We start from the raw sequence: 21,196 nt of genomic DNA, 5'->3' as shown, positions 1-21,196 counted from the left end.
CCATGATTTTTCCAGGAATTGAGGTGAGACTGACTGGTCTGTAGTTCCACAGGTTCTCCTTCTTCCCTTTTTAAAATATGGGCACTATTTTCATTGGCCTTTTTCCAATCATCCGGGACCTTCCCCCGAGTGCCAAGAGTTTTAGAAGATAATGGCGAATGGCTCTGCAATAACATCAGCCAATTACCATAGCACTGTTGGATGTATTAGATCTGTATTCATGGACTTGTGCATGTCCAGCTTTTCCAGATAGCCCTTAACCTGTTCTTTCACCATTGAGGGCTGCTCACCTCCTCCCCGTACTGTGTTGCCCAGGACAGCAGTGTGGGAGCTGACCTTATCTGTGAAGACAGGCAAAAAAAGCATTGAGTACTTCAGCTTTTCCACATTGTCTGTCACTAGGTTGCCTCCCCCATTCATTAAGGACCCCACACTTTCCCTGACCTTTTTCTTGTTGCTAACAAACCTGTAGAAACCCTTCTTGTTACCCTTCACATCCCTTGCTAGCTGCAGCTCCAGTTGTGTTTTGGCCTTTCTGATTACACCCCTGCATACTTGAGCAATATTTTTATTCTCCTCCCTAGTCATCGGTCCAAGTTTCCACTTCTTGTAAGCTTCCTTTTTGTGTTTAAGCTCACAGAAGATTTCACTGTTAAGCCAAGCTGATCGCCTGCCATATTTGTGGTTCTTCTGCGCAAAAAGATGGTTTGTTCCTGCGCCCTCAGTAAGGCTTCTTTAAAATACAGACAGCTTTCCTGGACTTCTTTCCCCCTCATATTAGCCTCCTTAGGGAATCTTGCCTATCAGTTCCCTGAGGGAGTCAGTCTGCTTTTTGAAGTCCAGAGTCTGTATTTTGCTACTCTCTTTTCTTCCTTTTGTGAGGATCCTGAACTCAACCATCTCCTGGTCACAGCTGCCCAGGTTGCCACCCACTTCTACTTCCCCTACCAATTCTTCCCTGTTTGTGAGCAGCAGGTCAAGAGGAGAACAGCCCCTGGTTGGTTTCTCCAGTAGCTGCAGCAGGAAGTTGTTCCCAACACTCTCCAAAAACTTTCTGGATTGTCTGTGCACTGCTATATTACTCTCCCAGCAGATGTCAGGGTGATTGAAGTCCCCTGTTAGGACCAGGGCCTGTGTTCTGGAAACTTCAGTTAATTGTCTGAAGAAAGCCTCGTCTACCTCATCCTGATCCGGTGGTCTATGGCAGATGCCCACCAAAACATCATCCTTGTTGCTCTCTCTTTTAAATTTAACTGAAAGAGTCTCCAACAGGCTTTTCTCCAGTTTGATACTGGAGCTCTGAGCAATCATACCGCTCTCTTACATAAATGATTTAGATAATGGCATAGAGAGTAAACTCAAAGTTTGGAGATGATACCAAACTGGGAGGAATTGCAAGTGCTTTGGAGGATAGGATAGGATTAAAATTCAAAATGATCTGGACAAACTGGAGAAATGGTCTGAAGTAAATAGGATGAAATTCAGTAAGAACAAATGCAAAGTACTTCACTTAAGAAGGAAAAATCAGTTGCGCACATATAAAATGGGAAATGACTGCCTAGGAAGGAGTACTACGGAAAGGGATCTGGGGGTCATAGTGGATTACAAGCTAAATATGAGTCAGTGTCACACTGTTGCAAAAAAAGCAAACATCATTCTGGGATGTTTTAGCAGGAGTATTGTAAGCAAGACACGAGAAGTAATTCTTCCACTCTACTCTGCTCTGGTTAGATCTCAACTGGAGTATTGTGTCCAGTTCTGGGTACCACATTTCAGGAAAGATGTGGACAAATTGGCGAAAAGGTCAGAGAAGAGCAACAAAAATGATTAAAGGTCTAGAAAACATGACCTGTGAGGAAAGGTTGAAAAAAAATGGGTTTATTTAGTCTGGAAGAGAAGACAAGAGAGGACATAAGTTTTCAAGTACATAAAAGGTTGTGAGGAGGAGGAGGGAGGGAGAAGAATTGTTCTTCTTAACTTCTGAGGATAGGAAAGAAGCAATGGGCTTAAATTGCAGCAAGGGAGGTTTAGGTTGGACATTAGGAAAAACTTCCTAACTGTCAGGGTGGTTAAGCACTGGAATAAATTGCCTAGGGAGGTTGTGGAATCTCCATCATTGGGGATTTTTAAGAGCAGGTTGGACAAACACCCATCAGGTATGGTATAGCTAATACTTAGTCCTGCCTTGAGTGCAGAGGACTAGATGACCTCTCGAGTTTCTTCTAGTTCTATGATTCTCTGTAATTATATTGTAATAATCTTATGATTATGCATATAGATAAGATGTCCTCAATATGCATGCAGTTTGTTGCAGTCTTTAAAAACTACATAGCTTTATAAAGTCTTCGTTAGTATTTCATGACCATTTTAGAGTAGTATTTTTTCCTTTTTGTAAAATAGAGCATATAAAAAATATTCTCGGGAGTTGTTGCATGACATTAACTTTTTTCCTTTTAGAAATGCACAGTTTAGTCGTGTTCAGTGTCCCCTAAACGTGGGATTTTCCTTTGTTTTTCCAAGTCAAATCAGTCCTCAGCCTTTCTGTTGCCTAGTTTTTGTGTGAATAATCAAAATCTATTCAACTATTTTGTTTGAGTCAGTTACTGATTGCTATAGAGACCAAGCATAAACAGTCAACAACTGTGTACTCAGCTTGTGTTATACAGTGATAGAAGGTACTCAATTCAGTATGCCAGAATTTTACATACAAAATTTTCAAAAATGTTCTATATAAAAAAAAATATATTAATAAATTCATTTTTTGTCTTTCTTTACAGTATGACTGAGGCTGTTTCCAGCACCATTCCTCATTCATTCTGTTTAGAAATGAATGCAGATGCTCCTAGGTAAGAGAAACTTTAATGCATTATGTAGTAAATTATGGATTATTACTATTAAATCTGCAGTTTTAATAATATGTTCCTTGTTCCTTTACAGTAAATGTATAATGTTTGCATTTACTGTACATTGTGGTATAAGACCTACAGCCATACCACTTCATGCTGCGATCCTGTGAGATCACAGAAACTAAGCAGGTCTGGCCAGATATCTGCCACCCATTAGAGAGGGGAAAAACTGGTTCTGTTTTTTAAAAATGTATCTTTACTTTTTTCCTCTAGAAAATTTTTTGTTTTAAAAAAGAAAAAAAATCTCCAGAAGGGGTAAATGCACAATGAAAACCTGAAACAAAGGATCTCTTATTTTTGCTAATGAGTATCATTTTTCATTTCATGCATCCAACAAAGTGGGTATTCACCCACGAAAGTTCATGCTCCGATATGTCTGTTAGTCTATAAGGTGCCACAGAACTCTTTGCTGATTTTTCATTTAGCATTTTAACTTACCAGTTGTAAAGTTGATACATTTACTTCACTCTGATCCTCATCATCAGGTTCAGTGTTCAGAATCCATCTGTTTTGGAAAGTGTCTAAAAGTTATGATTTTTATTCCCAATACTTCAAGTAACACAGAGATTTTTGTGTGTGATGATCAACCTCCTTTCACTGGTATATCAAGTGTTCCCTGTAATGGTCCGGTGTGTTCAAAGAAGCAAGTGGTCCAGGAAGGAGAGCAGATATCAGAGCCATTGAACATTTCAGAAACTGTCAGACAGATGCTCCAAGATGAAATGTTTAAATTAGTTCAGGTAAAAATAATTTCATTATTAAAAATAAACACAGATCAAACTGTTCAGTTTTAAAAAACAAGCAATATGAAAAATGATTGCTTTCAAGGTTATTCTGTGATGCTTTTATGCCAATTTCTGGGTTAAAGGTAACTAAAGGTAGAAACCAGTCATTTTAGGCATAATTCATGTCCTTTTGACTTCTTAATCTGAAGGTTTGTGAATTTGAGGAGCTGTACAGGTTGAACAATTATATTTTTAGGGGGACTAACTTAACATTCTCTTAATGTCCTTTATCCATATAAATTAGGGTAGATTATGAACCAACAGTAACTGTATAGTTAAAATGGTAATGAGTTAATACTGGTACATTTGAAACTATTCCATCCTGGTATTATTCAGGTTTCGATTTCTTTGCTTTGAAATAAAGGAATGCAAAGGATTGTACATTGCTGTAGCATGACCTTATTATTCCACATAGCTTATTGTATCATGAAAGAAATATCAATTTAGTACATAAGTATGCACTTGTCATTGAGACATTATATCTGTTGCTATCTATTTTAATAGGATAATCTGTAAATTTTAGATAATGTTTAGATTTTTAAAAAGTTTTAACCAGGGATTTTGGCCAAGACCCATTTTAGCGACTTTTATAATGTTAGCTTTATTTTTATTTATATTCTAGCTGCAGCAAATCAACTTTCTGAACTTAATGCAAATAGTGGGGTCATCCTTTGCCAGCCTGCCAAATATGCAGCATCTTCTGCAGCAGTCTCAGTCTATTCAGTTGGGAGGAAGCCAGGCTTTTCACACTGTAAGAGACAGTCTTGCTGACACATCCCTTCCTATACAGTGTGCAGACATTTCTCCGGAGACTCAGCTGCCCACTAAAGAAAATGCTGGAAAGTCTAATAAAAAGAGCAGCTCTCATTCTCAGGAAAGAAATATCCTAAATGATCAAAGCAGCAAAGAAAGTATACATGTAGGTAAAACCAAGCATTTCTTTTTAAGAAGGATATCAGATGTTATTCCATTTGAAAAATTGGAGAACTTTCTTGTAGTAATTGCATTAGACAGAATTAGCATGTAATAGGGACTACATCTAGTAATGATTTATTGCTATCTTACACATAGTTTAAAGTGCTATTGTGTGTGCTTTTTTCTTTTAGAATTATCCAGATGTGAATATTTCTTTAAGCCTATCAGAGAGCCAGTCCAATGGAACAGGATTTATTCCAGCATCTCAAGACTTACTTCCTTCCGCTCCAGCCAAACCACTTCATCTGTTATCGAGTTCCCTAGATATCCAGAAGACACCCAAACTTATCCCAGTTGCAAAAACCTTAAATTATGAAAATGGCTTTCCTTTGCTTAAACTTGAATCTGATAATTTAAAACCACTCAATTTTTATCCATTAAAAGTTTCACAGGCTTTCATCGGGTCACTCCCCCAACCAAGAGTAGTTTGGGATCCATCTAATTATTTACAGAACCCTCCACTGTCATGTATGCTAGGAGACAAGACTATTTCAACGACACACTTGAATCTGAATAAATATGATCCTGAAATTATAAGGCAAGTATATGAGGAAAAGAAGAGGTGGGCAGAAGCTGAAAGCAAGAGGCCTCCTAAACTACTTAATTTGGATCAGTATGAAGGAGAGCAAAATCTTGCACCTCTGCAGCACCTTCGTACAAATGTGAGTGCAGAGAAGCCACTGAGTTCTCAGAATGCTTCCTTCTATGGAACTTACCAGCATTCAACTGGAATTCCTTTACTGCACCTGCAGCTTGACCCAGCACCTAGATTTCCACCAATTATAAGACCACCAGTCCCTGCTTCTTTAATACCTGTTAGACCTATAACTGAGGAGACCAACTCCAGAGACACATTACAGCACACAGGAATATCAATTCTTCATGCTAATTTACCTCCAAAAAACAAGGTAATGGATTTTAGGAATATATTTTTCTATGTTGCAATTAAATAAGCTTATTTCCTGTTGCATAGCTTCAGTCCTCACTAATGAGATAATGCCCTCACCTGTGTAATTTGGATGAGGTCCAGTGTTTTGCTTGAGGCTTCAGCTCAGGCCACCAGATTTTCTGCCTCCAGCAGAGGAACAAGTTGTTGGTTTGGTTTCTCCCCATCATTTTGTTTTATAACTTTAATTTGTATTTATTTCCATATGGTAAAGACTTATAATCGTTCCTTCTCCTCCCCATAACACCCCCAGGATGAGGTATTTGACAGCATGTTTATTTCAACCACTTGGACCTGCCACTCCCCGTCATTCCTCTCCAGGATTTCTCTGCCCCCACTCTGGGATGGTAGAGCTGTTCTGCAAACACTGGGCTAAAGTGTTGCCTGTGTGAGGCAGTATTTACAGGCAGAGGGTGAATTACAGCCAGAGGGCGAATTACAGCCAGCCCTCGCAGTGAAAGGACAGAGGATTGGACCAGCATGTTGGGTCCCCTCTTCCTCTAAGAGCGATAACTCCATTACAAAAAAGCTCAGGAGTATCTGAACATTTCAAGGAGAAAGTCTAAGGATGAGAAGGATCCTGTCCAGCCAGCTTGGGATAATACCCACAACAGACTCAGGTTGGAGGGGGAAAATTTCCTGAACGATCCAAAGATCACTCCCTGGATACTGAAGTGGGTCCTCAGCTCCCTAGGGGGAAAAAAGCAAGGCTTCTAAACATCTCTCCTTCCTCTCACTGTAAATCTGGGGCCTGTCATGATGTTCAGGAGTGAGTTAGGCAAACCTCTGAGACTCAGTCCCAAAAATACAAAAGCAAGCATATTTGCAAGGCAGCAGTTCCTAACACCTCAGTATAAGGGAGTGTTTGCTGGGGTCATTCTCCTATATAGAGGTTCTCACAGTGCTCCTCCCCTTCTTGCCCTGTGGTGTGTCACTCCAGGCATGTAGAGAACCCATCTATTCTGTGAAACACTCCCTCAGGCTGCAGTTAATGGGAATTGTGCCATTATACAGTGGTGTACAGCCCAAGGACCCTCACTCTGCTAAGAAAAGGGGCTCAGATTTCAAGCACCATGAATGTGATTTGTGCCTTCTTTATGTCAGCAATAAATCCTTGCTCTGCCAAAGAAAAGAGCTCAGAGTCTGAAAGGCACAAAAGAGAGGGTCTCTCCACTCCACTCTTGCTCCACAGGCTGGCTCCATATTAAAACTTAAGGAGCACTTCATGCAGTCTGTGACCAGATCAAAATCACATGAGGATTCCACTCCTCGTGACTGATACCAAGCTGGGAGATGTTGCAAGTGCTTGGAGAACAGGATTAGAATTCAAAATGGTCTTGACAAACTGGAGAAATGGTCGGAAATAAACAGGACAAAATTCAATAAGGACAAATGCAAAATACATAAGAAAAAATACTCAATTGCACAAATATAAAATGGGAAATGTCTGCTTAGGAAGGAGTATTGCAGAAAAGGATCTCAGGGTTATAGTGGATCACCAAAGTAAATGAGTCAACAGTATAATAGTATTGCAAAAAAACCCCTCATTCTGGGATGTGTTACTAAAGTGCTGTATGCAAGGCACAAGAAGTAATCTCTCTACTCAGCACTGATAAAGCCTTAGCTAGAGTACTGTTTCCAGTTCTGGGCACCACAGTTTGGGAAAGGTGTGAACAAGCTGGAGAAAATCCAGAGAGCAACAAAAATGATTAAAAATCTAGAAAACATGACCTATGAGAAAAGATTGATTACAGCACACTATGGAATGTTAGTATGTGGCAGCAGGTCCACATAGCCTGTTAGTCCAAAGCGGGCTAGAGCACTGTAGATTTACACCCCAGTTTACTGCACGCTTACTCTTTGTATTGACATACCCTTATAAAAGAGCCTTCTCAGTGGCAAGCTCAACATCTGTGGGTATGATCCTTGCTTGGAGTGCGATGTCTTGGGTTCTGTCCCAGTTAACTCTTGATGTGATTTGTCACACAAGCAATGACTTCTAACAGTGGCTACAAAGAAGCCATTTTACAGCCATGAATATCAGATGCTGTGTGGTCAGCTGTCCTGGCCCGAGCTGGAAGCCCCTCCTGCGGAGGAAGGGGACCAAGGGGACCAGCAGGAGGAAGCTGAGCAGCTGCTGACCTCCTCGTCATCCCTGGCTTAAGCGGTAGCAGGCACAGCAGTATCAGAGCCTTCACCAATAGACCACAGAGCCCATTAAGAGCTACTGTGTAAGGTTGCTCATAACTTGGGGTTGCAGGCCAAGGAGACGGTTGAGCAGGAGGACCCCATGGTGGACCTTCTGAGCCCAGAAGGTCCATCCAGAATAGCGCTTCTGCTCATTAAGACCATACAGTCGAACTATACGACTATATGGCATAACCTGGCCTCCAGCGCTCCAACAGCCAAAGGTGTGGAGGACAAGTACTTCGCCCCGTCAAAGAGGTACAACTTCTTGTTTTGCCACCCAAGCCCATGTTCCCTGGTAGTCTCGGCGATAAATTAAAAAGAGTGCCATGGGCAGCAGGCCCTGGCCCCAAAGGCCAAGGAAGCGAAGCGCCTGGACGTGTTTAGCAGGAAGGTGTATTCTCGGGGCGTACAGTTGAGGATTTCTAACCAGCAGGCCATCCTCAAGAGGCATAACTTCAACTCCTGTGCAGAAGTGGGGAAGTTTAAGGACAGCCTCCCGCAGGGTTCCCAGCAGGAGTTCACGGCGCTGGTGGACAAAGGCAAGGCCGTAGCGAAGACCTCTCTCCAGGCGTCCTTGGATTCAGCAGATGTGGCTGCCAGGACAGTCACATATGGCATGTTCATGTGACACTCAGCATGGCTTCAGGAGTCATGTCTGCCGCCTGAGGTCCAGAACTCGCTCCAGGACCTCCCCTTCGAAGGTCTGGGCTCTTTTCAGACCAGATGGATGCAAAGCTACATAGCCTCAAGGACTCGAGGGATGCACTCAAGTCTCTGGGTATGCACACCCCCGCTACTCAAAGGAAGCCCTTCAAGCCGCAGCCTCCTCCTCAGCGTCACTACCAGTCTCATCCTAGATACGAGCCCTACTGCAGGCGAAGCAGGGATAACAGGAGGCAACGTAATAATAGCAATAACAATAGGTCCAATAGGCTAGGCCAAGGCCAACATAAGTCCTAGCCGGGCCCTAAACCATGCTTTTGAAGGTGCACTCGAGGACAGTGTACCAGACCAGCCACCGGATCCATCGGCTTGTTTCCTGAACCATCTGACTTGTTTCTCCCAGGCGTGTTCCAGCAATACATCAGACCGTTAGGTGTTATGCATTGTGCGAAACAGATACATGCTTCAGTTCTCCTTCTTGCCTACCCCCTCCATCCTCCTTCCCCATCCCTCTTCAGGGACCCCTCTCATGAGCACTTCCTGGAAAAGGAGGTTCGCACACTCCTAGACGTGGGGGCGATAGAGATGGTACCGAAAGACCTAAAGGGGAAAGGGTTCTACTCCCCATACTTCCTCATTCCCAAGGCCAAAGGAGGCCTTTGACCCATTCTAGACTTAAGCGGGCTCAACAAGTTCCTGGTCAAGGCCCAGTTCTGCATGTTCTCTCTGGGCACCATCATCCCTTCCATGAATCCAGGATCCTCGATATGAAGGATGCATACTTTCATATCGCCATCCACCAAGTGCATCACCAATTCCTGCATTTCACTGTGAACCAGGAACATCAGTTCACGGTTCTCCGTTTGGCCTAGCCGTGGCCCCATGAGTGTTCACAGAATGCATGTGGTAGTGGTGGCCTTCTTATGGAGGCAGAGGATTAGAGTTTACCCGTACCTCGATGACTGGCTCCTGGTGGACCGGTCCGAAGAGGAGGTTACGTCCCACGTACAGGTGGCCCTGAGACTATTGCGCACGCTGGGGCTCCTGGTCAGTGTCCCCAAGTCCACCCTCATTCCAACACAGAAGGTGGAATTCATAGGGGCGGTCCTAAATGCAGTACAGGCGAAGGCGAGTCTTCCAGTGTCATGATTCCTGGCCATCCAGCAGGCAGTGACCTCCCTGTGCCAGTTTTCCACTACGATGGCCAGATGTTGCTAGAGGCTGCTGGGTCACATGGCAGCATGCACGCATGTGGTCAAGCGTGCCAAACTAAAACTCAGGACTCTGCAATCTTGGCTCGCACGTGTATACCGCCCAGGCAGGGACCCCCTGGACTTGGTAGTGACAGCCCTGGGGGACGTGCTAGACTCCTTGTGGTGGTGGCAGTCCCTGACAGTGGTTTGCGAAGGCATCCCCTTTGCCACACCACAGCCAGACCTGATGCTTGTGACGGATGCGTCAGACTTCGGATGGGGTACTCATCTAGGGGACCTCAGGACTCAGGGCTTGTGGTCGGGAGCAGAGCAGTTGCTCCATTTCAATGTGAAGGACCTCAGGGCGTTTAGCCTGCCAGACTTTTCACCCCACTTTGAGTGGTCACAGTGTGACAGTTCTGACAGACAACACAACCGCCATGTTTTATATAAACAAGCAGGGCAGAGCCCGTTCCTTGCCGCTCTGCCACAAGGCTCTCCTCCTCTGGAACTTTTGCATAGCCCACACCATCCACCTCGAGGCATCATACCTCCTGGGGGTGCGGAATGAACTGGCGGACCACCTCAGCAGGTTGTACTGCATGCATGAGTGGATGCTCAGAGTGAACGTCGTGTTTTCGCACTTCCACAAGTGGGGGTTTCCCCCAGGTAGATCTGTTTGCCACCAAGGACAACGCCCAATGCCTGATGAGGTAGACTGTAAAGAAATAAGTGATGGAATGGATAAGAGAGTATCTGTTTGGGCCAAAACCACTTTGGGGAAGAAAGCTACTAGAGGTTCCCCTGTAGTGCTTGGGGTGTGCTACTTAACACAAAGATCCAATTTGAATTTGGATAGAGACCTCTTTAGTATTTTTAATGAAACAAATTCTTCTGAGAATTGTATGTTTATGGGAGACTTTAACTTCCCAGATAGAGATTTGAAGACAAATGCTACTAATAATAGTAAGGCCCAGATTTTCCTGGATGTGATAGCTGACAGATTTCTTCACCAAATAGTTGCTTTCCTTGATTTCAAAAGAGCTAATTTCAAAAAATTAAGGCAGTGATTTTCAACCTGTGGCCCACAGGCCGCTTACAGCCGAATCAGCACATGTGACATCCTCAGGGCCATACAAGTAATATATATATTGTGTGGATGTAGCCCACATAACGCATAGAGAGCTGCATATGCAGCCCACAATGGTAAATAGGTTGAGAACCACTGAATTAAGGGAATTTGTTTAGGGAAGTGGACTGGATTGAAGAACTCAAGGATCTGAATGTGGAGGAGGCTTGGAATTATTTTGTCAAAGTTGCATAAGCCATCTGAACCCTGCATCCCCACAGGGGGGAAGGTTGTGTGAATTTGAAGGGAAGGATTGCAGACCAACCTGGATCAGCAAGAATCTCAAACAGGTGATTAAGTGAAAGCAGAAGGCCTACAAGGAATGGAAGATGAGAAAGATCAGCAAGAAAGGCTACCTCTTGAAGGTCAAAAAGTGTAGGAATAAAGTGAGTTTCACCAAAATGGTTGTTTGGAGGATTTCTACAATCAAGCACCATAGAAACATATGTTCCTTCCCTAATGGCATCCTGTAGGTAGACACATCAGTTTCTCCTTTTGAGTATGATCAATTGCCAATGTTAATCAGATTACACAAGCCTATGACTGGCCTTTCTAGTTGCTATTTGGAATTGGAATGATATCTCCTATATAGACAAGAATCACGTAGCTGTTGTCATGAGTAAAAGATTATTCTTATAGCTCCAGTAAACCTTTCTGTTCAAGGAAAATAGTTCTGTTATTTTGTGCTAATCCCTAGTACACCTGGAAGATTGTGGCAGAAATGGGCATTCCTACCAGTCTAAAGATCTGTCCCAAGCATATTGAATACATATACTAATTATACTCTCTTCATCGCATTCTATCCAAAAAGTCCAGGCCTTAGGTCCTCAGAGTTGCTGCAGGCAAGGTGTTAAATCTTTCACCAGTTATCATGCTAGGATTTGGGAAACAATTGACAGAAGTCCCTAGGGCAGGGGTTGGTAACCTTTCAGAAGTGGTGTGCTGAATTGTCATTTATTCACTCTAATTTAAGGTTTTGCATGCCAGTAATACATTTTAATGTTTTTAGAAGGTCTCTTTCTATAAGTCTAAAATATATAACTGAACTGTTGTTGTAGTAAAGTAAATAAGGTTTTTAAAATGTTTAAGAAGCTTCATTTAAAATTAAATTAAAATGCAGATCCTCCCAGACCGGTGGCCAGGACCCGGGCAGTGTGAGTGCTGCTGAAAATCAGCTTGCATGCTGCCTTCAGCACCTGTGCCATAGGTAATCTACCCCTGCCCTAGGGTATTGGGGGAAAGTGTATGAGCCTCATCTATGGAAGATTTGCAAAATAAGTTTTCATTTCTCTGCAGTCATCCATAGATAGAAGGATGCTACTGGGTTGGTTTCCACACAATTCCTTGCTTTATATGGGAAGAACTTCCATTCCTGCCTATTATTCTACTATAAAAATAATTAAAACTCTGCTTATCTTTCCCCCTACCTCTATATGATTCACTTTTTGCTGTTTCCCATTAGAGATGAATGAGGAGAGAAGCTGTGCAACAGAAAGATTTCTTTCATGATAATTTTCTTTTTATTAGCAACTTCTCTCCTCATTCAGCACATCCTGGTAGTCTGGAAATGATTGGAATACAAATGGAAATTTTCCTCTAAACAGAGACTTAGATATATAACTGTGTTAAGGCTAATTACCACATTATATCAAGTGGTCTTAATGCTAATAGTCAGTTGCTGGAGTGTGTCTGTAGCTTTGAAAGAATCCTGGTGGCCTGAGCTGAAGGGCAAGGGGCTAGTTTTGGAGCCTCCAGCAATAATAATGGACTGCCTGAGAAATTTCAAAGCCAGGGTGAGGTGTTAATTTATTAGTGTTGAATTGGGAGAGAAACTGCTAACAAGGGAAACGATCAGGTAAGAAATTTCTCATTCCTTGGTAAATATTTTTAAAGGAAAATGACATTTAACTTTAGAATATAAAATGTTGTAAATTTCCCCTTTTTTAAGGCAAGTGGATATCAAAAGATAAATAATTCCTGGGAGCTGGAGGTCCTCTGACCCATAGGCATGTTGCCCGTTTCCTAACTTCATCCACAGGAACATGCTATAGGAATTTTAATATGTTGGAGAATAACAGATGGGAAAGAATTTTGCAAAATTTTCTTAAAATTTGGACAAATAAAATAATGAAGTGGTTTTGTTGAGCTCTAGTAATAAATCAACAACAACATTTCTATATCCTCTTCTGTTTTGTACTGCACCTTTTGTTTACGGTGTAACCACCTGTTTCTGTGTCTCTTATGTTGCCTCTGGCTGATAATTTATAAATGTGTTCAGTACTTGGGTCTGATTCTACTGCTAGATAGTTGCCTTCTGCATCGACTGCATTAGGAGTTGTACCTGTGTAACTGAGGTCAGAGTTGGACCTACTCTGTTTAATAGAGTCTATTAAAATTTTTGGTTTCCTCTTCTATAAATGTCTCATTCTGCTTCTCTTTCAAACAGTTCCGACCACCAAAACTGATCCCAATTCAAAATCTCATTGCATTTGAGCAAAGCCGCCTGTGTACCAGTGCACCACATGACTTCATTGGACAAGACCATTCTGGTCAGATTGAGTTGTTAAAAGCTAACACTGAGCCATCTGATGCAAGACACACGAAGAACAATACAAAAAGGCAAGGACAAATTTTCAAAATTGGTCTTCATTTGGAGAGGCTTGCTAGTAACCTAAGCCTTCTCCAACTAATTACAATGGGAGTTTTTGTACCAGCTTCACTGAAAACAGGATTGGATGCTAAATAATTTGAGGAGGCTGATAATGGGATACAGAGCCTTTCACTTCTAAATCTCTGGTGTGAATTGTTGCCATGTATTGTGTTCATTGCCTCTGTGAAATGATTTGGTAGTCACAGTTTAGTTGTTAGTGATCAGCTGTCCACATCACAAAACAGTCACATTGCTAGTGCATATATCCCTCAAGAGAGAATGCTCTCAGACCTCTGGAGGAGTTTAATTTAAGTCAAGGTTCTAGGCTCATTGACAAAATGATGAAAATTTCCTTGTAAAGTCATTGAGTCTGATTGTGAACCCAGTGGAGTGAATGGCAAAACTCCCACTGACCTGAATGAATACACGATTGAGTTCTTTACTTTGCTACTTCTGTTTTACTGGCTGTATATTTCATGACTTTTAAACTGATCTCTGTTGTTGCACATTAATCTAGAATTATTTTCATTACATGGTCAGTACAAACTAAAGCAATTCCTAGGTTAGCCGTTGAGCTGCACCTACCTTGCCCCTGCGGTTCTTCTGCAGCATCAGTAGATTACTGTCATGACAGTTCATAGTTCTGTGTTTCCCTTGAAAGAGTTAATGACATCAAAGCACCTAAAGTAGAGCACCCTCACTTGTGATTCTGATGCCTTCACTTGTGGTTAGAAACACAGAATCCTGAACTTAGCTCTTGACAGGTAAGAGTAACTGGTTTGATTTTTAGATATCTTGCTTTAAAATATTATAAACTGTAATGGTTAAGGCAAGGTGTTTTACTAATCTGATAGTAAATATTTTTAAAAGCAAACTTTGCAGTTTTTTAGGAAAACAAGTTACAGGGTAGGGAGAGTTTCATAGCAACACTGATTTCTTGCTGCAACATTTCTGTGTAGGCCCTTCTGCTTGTATAATATTTTATTTTTAATTGTATACAAAAGATAGCAGTGGTAATCATGTTATAAACAATACAAAATATCAGGTTTACGATAATTTAGTTAAATGAGGTCTTAGATAACCAGTATATTATTTTGTTTAGAATATGTGAATAAGTTTGTGTTACTATTAAATATTTTATGAACACCTTAAATAGCTTAGATACGTAGGTTTTTAATTAGTTTAAATGGAATAGCAGTTAACTATCTTTACTCAAACACCTAATATATTTTTTAAGAAGAAGGTTATTATATCTTGCTTATTAGAAAGAATTATTGATGTTTCTGTTATCAGAGTGAAGTTAAAGTGTTATTTCTCTCTGTTATGTTGACAGGCAAAAGAGACGTGCTGCGAAACAGATAAAAGAGAAGGAGGACAAGAAAAAAGCAAGTGTGACATTCCGCCCAGATGATTCCATTATTAGTACTGATGATATAGAGAAAGTTTTTGAAACTGAGATACAGGTATATGAAAATAATTATTTCCTTCCTTTTTTATTGATTTTTAAAATAATGATACAAGTGAAGCAACAAGCAAACACAATATAAACAAAACCCTGCTAAATACCTCGTCCACTCTTTTCAGCACCTCTGTAGTGATCTCATGTACCTTTTTTACTTGCACACTTGCATTTTCCTTTAAGCCAGAGATAAAGCCCTCTTTTACCAAAAGAAACTCTTCAGGGTATTTTAATTACTCCTGTCAGGTGCTCACCTGAAATAAGTTCTGCCATGTTAACATACCAATCCTATATAATTGGGGCATGAGCTATTCCTGTTTCTGTGGATGAGGGGTTTTTTTGCACAATCAAGGGGCATTACAATCCATAAAAAAAAATGTGTTTACTTGATGAAAATCCCCATAATGATTATAATTCTGATTTAGTTGGTTATTTATTCCATAGCATTTCTATGACATTTATAGTAATTTGTCCAGAAATCCGTTAATGTTTTCTAGATCATTTTTATTTAAAAAAGTACAAACTCTAGATCTTGCTTAAGTGTGGTGGTACCGTTTGCTATTTTATTACGTGCATTTTTAAGACTCCCACCACTGTACTGCTGTGTGCGTTTCCTTTATATGATTTAGAAATATAGCACTTCCTCACAAAGAATGGGGGATAGCAAGGCTCTTCTCTACAAATTATTTAAAAGGTGATCTAGTTCACGTTGCTTAGAGCAGGGGGTCTCAAACTTTTTCTCTTGGAGGCCCTCCCAGACAGGCTATAAAAAGTGCCAGGGCCCAGCAAGGGGTCAGCCTTCAGGGCAGAGGCCTTAGATATAGGCGTAGTTTGACTTCTATTTTGCATGGGAAGGGGCCAGCAGGGCTCAAGCCACCTCCGCATGGTGGGGTCCAAGGAGGGAGTGCCACCTACACTCTTGACTCACCTCAGCAGGCCACCCAGCCTGTCTGGGTTGAGGGCGGAGAGGTGCAACCAAAAATTATAACTCAGAAAGTTTGAAACCAGTTTAGGGTGCAGGGAGGGGGTAGCTGTGTGCAGGCATGGGGGCAGCACAGGGTGCAGGAAGCGGGTAGCTAGGAACTGTGTGCAGACTGGGTAGCTCAAGGTGCAGAGGGGGTAGCTAGGGCTGTGTGTACACAGGGTGGCTGTGGGTGTAGAGAAGGGAGTGGCTAGGGGCTCTGGGGGGACTATGTGCAGGCAGAGGGGTAGCTCAGGGTGCAGAGAAAGAGGGTGGCTAGGGGCTGTGGGGGGGTAGGGGGTAGCTGAGGCTATGTGCAGGCTGGGGGGTAGCTCAGGGTGCAGGGAGGGGGTAGCTGAGTCTGTGTGTGGGTAGGGGGGTACCTCAGGGTGCAGGGAGAGGTGCACCTGGGGCTTTGTGCAGGGAGGGCATAGCTCAGGGTATAGGGAGAGGGGTATTAGGGGCTGTGTGCTGGGAGGGCTCCCCCGTGGTCCCTGTTCCAGGAGAGGTCTGCCAGGCACAGAGCCAGGTCTCCCCACATGGGTGGCTGTTACAGTCTGCCTCTGTGGGAGCAAAGGGGGCTAGGAGCTGAGAAGTAGCTTCAACCCAGGGCATCAGCAGGAGAGGAGGGAAAGCTGTGACTGCCTGCTCCATGGCACCAGCCAGATCAGCAGCTGCCTCACACGATCCAGTGTAACAGCAAAAACAGCGACCGGCACATTTTCCCACCAATAGTAGTTACCTACTGAGCATGCTCAGTACAACCTAGATAGGAAATTCTTCTGTCAGGGAGCTGTTTGTGCCACTAAGTGGGAAAAGTATGTTTTCTAACAAGTTTTAACATTATTGCTCAAAGGAAGCATAACTTTATTTAAAAGTTGACAACATCAAGGAATCCTGTAACACTGGTTTGATCACATTTTTCTTGTATTAGGATCAGCAAGCAGAACCCAGCTGTTATCTTGAAGATGATTTTGTCATTTCACTTGGTATGTACATTCGTGTTTTTTTTAAAAAAAAATCATGTCTAAAGTCATGAACTCTATCTTTTTTTTTCAAAATGGTTGTCAGATGTCACAGAAAGACCTAGATCATTGGTTAAATTCTGAGTTCCTAGGTTGATATGTTTAACTGTTTGCCTTGCTGAGCATAATGAAAACATGACAACATCAAGATGCAACATCTCAAATTGTGCAATGTAGATCAGGGAACACCATCATGTCGAATCATAAGGCTAGTAGTCTTTCATGGCACTGAAATTTTGAAGGGTACTCCCAAAACAACCAAACCAAAAATGCCTCACAGATTTAGGGTCTGTGGACTGGATTCTGACCTCAGTTACACATAAATGTGCACTCAGATATAACTCCACTGAAGTGAATGTAGTTACTCCAGGTTTACATGAGAGTAAATGAGATCGCTGTATTGTTTATAATTGTATAATGTCCCTGTATTGTTTCTGTCCTGGAATACTGCAAAAGAGAGAGAGAAAGAAAAGAATGGAAAGTTAGGTGTTCATTGCAGTGATTACACTACCTGTACTTTTTGGGAAAAAATTGTTAGAAAAAATATTTTTCAAGGTTTATAACAATGTAACAAGCTTGGACTCACCCCTGCGGTGCCTCCTGCTGGTCGTCCTGAGAAATTAGCTCACTTCCAGCCAGGAGTGCCCTCTGCAGGCCGGTGATCCGCCTGTCCTCTTGGCTCCCATGTCCCTCCCTGGACCCCGATGCCCTTTTAACTAGGGTGCTGCCCCCTGGCAGTACCCACCAATCTGGGTCTCCCCTCCCTGGGGAATCCCCAACCCACTATCCCCACTTCACCTCAGTATATGGCTACTGCCGAGTCTCCATCTAGCCCCCATTCACGGGCAGACTGCAGTATCAGCCACTCATCATAGGCAAAGGGGTTTGGACCTGCTGCCTTTGCCTACCCCTGGGCTGCCCCCTGCAACCCCCAGTACCTCTTCGCCTTATGCTAGGCCACAGCCTGGGGCTTTCCAGGCAGGAGCTCCCCAGCTCCTCTGACTTTCCCCAGCCCTGCTCCACTCAGGTACCCTATGTCTAGCTCCCTGCAGCCAGGCCCTTCTCCCTCTGCAGACAGAGGGAGACTGACTGGGCTCCTGGCTTACTGCCTCTTTTAGGGGCCAGCTGGGCCTGATTGGGACCCGGACACAGCTGAGCCTGCTTTCCCCCAGTCAGCAGAGGCTTCTTGCCCCAGCTACAGCCCTCTCCTGGGCTGTTTTAAGCCCCGAAGGGCAGGAGTGGGTAACCAGCCTGCTACAAACAAAGTTCTGTAGTTTAAATAAAATAGATATTACTCTACTTTTATTTAAATGAAAATTTTGATTACATGGAATATAAGGTGCCTCCGGGAGCAAAGTGCCCAGGTTATTCTGAAAATGATCTCTTCTCCAGTCTGTCCAGAGAGCAAAAGTCCATATTTGGGAAAATGTGGCTGATTATTCTGCCTTCCAACTCACTAATTCAATATCAGATTTAGTATTGCTAGGAGAAAAAAGAGAGGAAAATCCATTCCCTGACCTTGTGTATTAGAGAAATAGGTGATTGCGTTGTCAAAATACAAGCCAAAAATAAGAATAAAACAAACACACACACACACACACACACTTTTTCTTTAAAACGATACAAGTACAAAATTTTATTATATAAAAAGATCACATTTAAACGTTACTAGGCCAAATTAGGGGTTGGTATAAGTAGTTACAACCACATAGATTTCAGTGGAGTTGGATCCTCTTACATAAGGTCTTAAGTTGGGCTCATATTTCCACCAATATTTTTATAAAGCGTGCTTACTGAAATAACAGTTGCATTTAGAACAGATAAATAAAATAATTCTTGTTCTAATAGTGGACAATGATTAGTTGTTTCCCCATTTTAGACACAGTGGGAGAGGCTATTACTACTACAGCAGGTCTACACTACATGGCTTCCACAAGGAAAAAACCCGCAGAAACTCAAGATGCAAGCACAAATACAGATCCAGGTAAAATGTCACCTATAATTTGTTTGCTCTATTGGTTTTACACTTTTGCAACCAGTTGTTTTCCAGATCTGCTTTTGTGTATTGCAGTATTTGCTCATTTTAATAATCGAAAAAGCTTAAAAATATTGACCACCTTGTTATATTTTTGGTATTTTAATCTTTTATTTCAAATAAATAATAAAACAACAGAAATTCTTGTTCCTACAGATACTCAAATAAAAATGCAAAATTTCTTCTTGACATAAAATGATTGTCAGGGGTTTTTTTTGAGGGCCAGATCCCAAAGTATTTCTCTGGAAATACTCCTGTTGATTTCACTTGGCATTTTGTCCACATTATGGTTTACATTGAGCAGTTTAGAGCTAAGATTTAGATCTTAGGCATTAGAATCTGGTTACTTCCTTTTTCTTATATAATTTCTGTTAATGGATAGTAAGCAAATGTTTCCTTTATCAGTTTCTGCTCTCCCAACTGTAAAATGTTTTTTGTTCTAGTAATCCATTTTGATTTTATTTTTTCTTACCAATCAAGTTCTCAAGTCATACCAGGATATAGAAACTGGCTCTGAAGACATACTTTCTGAACTTAGTAAAAACCAAACTATCACCTCTGTTCCTTCAACAGGTGTGCCTTCTTCCTTTCTTTGTTATTCTGTGGATTGCATGGGTTTTCAATATACAGTTTTGCATTATATAATGTTTTCAGTAGCTAAGTGGAGAATATCATGAAGATGACATTAATTTTAGTCCAATTGTTTTTAAAATCTAAATAACAGTGATTTGTAATATGAAAATATTGATTGTGACTGCATTTCATGACTTTGTAGTCCATATTGTTGTTCTCCTGCATTAGCAGATACATTTGTGTTTTTATATATCTGTGTCATTTTCCAGTCGCTCCATATCGGAGCAGGCTGCCTTACTCAGTTTTTCCACTTAGTGGCAGGAACAGTTTTTCCCCTGATCTGGCCTTGATTTTTCAAGAGAGGTTTTTTTTGCAGAACAGAATTTGATTTGTTCTTTGTGATAAAAACACTTCTCTTTTGTGCAAATTGGCGCTGCAGGAGAAATTTTTGTATTTGTTTTTTTGCCAAACATAAGACCTTGAAAATGTGGATTGTAATGGGAATATCCTTTTAACCCCAAAGCTGTGCTACATCTTCCAGTTAGAATTTACAGACAACAAAAGGATTATTGCTATAATTTTGTTAATCTAGCCTACTCCCATAGAAATTAGAGGTGAAAAGATCCATTAAATCACCTAGGTACTTCCCCCTTCCAGTACATGATTGTTCCCCGCAAGTGCTTAGATTTTGATGGTGCCACTTCTTTTGTGAGACCATTCCACCATCTAATAGTTCAACGCATTACGAAGATGTGTGCTACAGTTTTTGCTAACAATGTGTTCTGGTGTGTTTTAGAGCAAGTGTCAGGTTTGGGTTTTTTAACTATTTAATTGAAGAACTGTTTCTGGAAACTAATAGAAGTTCACAGTTTCTTTGATATTATTTATTTTTAATTTTTTGTTTATTTTTTGTTTTGGTGATCATGTAGTAATAATAATCAGCTTTATTGTGAATAAGTATTAAACAACAATATAGCATAGCATGTCACTTTATTCTGGTCAAAGGGCTCTGACAACAGAAGCTTTCCTTTATTCTGAGTTAGTGAAATTGTTTTTCTAATATGCCAGGGATATTTACTGTATGTTGTATTCCTAACCATTATTTCATCCTCATAGAACATCTGGCTTCAAGAGTTCCTCAGATGTTGCCACCAGATATGTACTTAAACTTCAAGCTCCACACAGAAGTAGAGGAGAGACTTTTACCATCCTCTGTGTCTGATACTGCATATAATTTGGTTAGTACTTAGAAATATTTTCTGATAATACAGTTATAACATGCTGTATGTAACCAGTTGTGTTATTTTGGGTTCGTCTCATCAGCATGAGTCGATTGCATGAAACTTTATAGAAAAATGACTGTTATCCAGTCTTTGAAATAAACAAATATCTATTTCAACTCAAAAACCAAAGACAATGGATTAGAAAAGGGGACAGTTAGCCATAGTACTACCCAGAGTACATATTGTATAATTCCTTTTAATTTTTCCTGCTGTGGTTCAGATTGGACACAAATATATCAACGTGATTGACATTGAAGACAGTGATCTCTTAAAGGATTTGCCTACTATAGTCGAGTCTACAGAAGAGATGGTTACCACACAACAAAATGAGAACTTTGAAGTTCCATCTTCTGCAAAGCTGCATCACATGGCAGCTTCTGTTACCAATGCAATTCCACCTAATGCATTTCAGGGAAAAGGTAA

The 21,196-nt window shown here is 41.5% G+C and overlaps 1 protein-coding gene across 5 annotated transcripts in view; it reads left to right on the top strand.

Moving 5' to 3' along the window:
• CPLANE1 (ciliogenesis and planar polarity effector complex subunit 1) overlaps window positions 1–21,196 on the top strand; it is a 181,764-nt gene that overhangs the window by 115,324 nt on the left and 45,244 nt on the right. For 4 of the 5 annotated variants that reach the window (XM_050943758.1, XM_050943759.1, XM_050943760.1 and 1 more), the window contains 11 exons: window positions 2,778–2,846; window positions 3,463–3,646; window positions 4,314–4,610; window positions 4,798–5,574; window positions 13,234–13,406; window positions 14,771–14,900; window positions 16,792–16,846; window positions 18,762–18,866; window positions 19,398–19,490; window positions 20,607–20,728; window positions 20,994–21,192. In XM_050943758.1, the coding sequence (XP_050799715.1) occupies window positions 2,778–2,846; window positions 3,463–3,646; window positions 4,314–4,610; window positions 4,798–5,574; window positions 13,234–13,406; window positions 14,771–14,900; window positions 16,792–16,846; window positions 18,762–18,866; window positions 19,398–19,490; window positions 20,607–20,728; window positions 20,994–21,192 (2,204 nt within the window). The remainder of the gene's footprint in view (window positions 1–2,777; window positions 2,847–3,462; window positions 3,647–4,313; window positions 4,611–4,797; window positions 5,575–13,233; window positions 13,407–14,770; window positions 14,901–16,791; window positions 16,847–18,761; window positions 18,867–19,397; window positions 19,491–20,606; window positions 20,729–20,993; window positions 21,193–21,196) is intronic. The other variant, XM_050943762.1, reaches the window with a different exon arrangement.

This window comes from Gopherus flavomarginatus, chromosome 3, assembly GCF_025201925.1.
Source record: "Gopherus flavomarginatus isolate rGopFla2 chromosome 3, rGopFla2.mat.asm, whole genome shotgun sequence".
Lineage (NCBI taxonomy): Eukaryota > Metazoa > Chordata > Testudines > Testudinidae > Gopherus > Gopherus flavomarginatus.
Note: the sequence above shows the minus strand (reverse complement) of the source record. Positions and strands in the feature narration are given on the sequence as shown.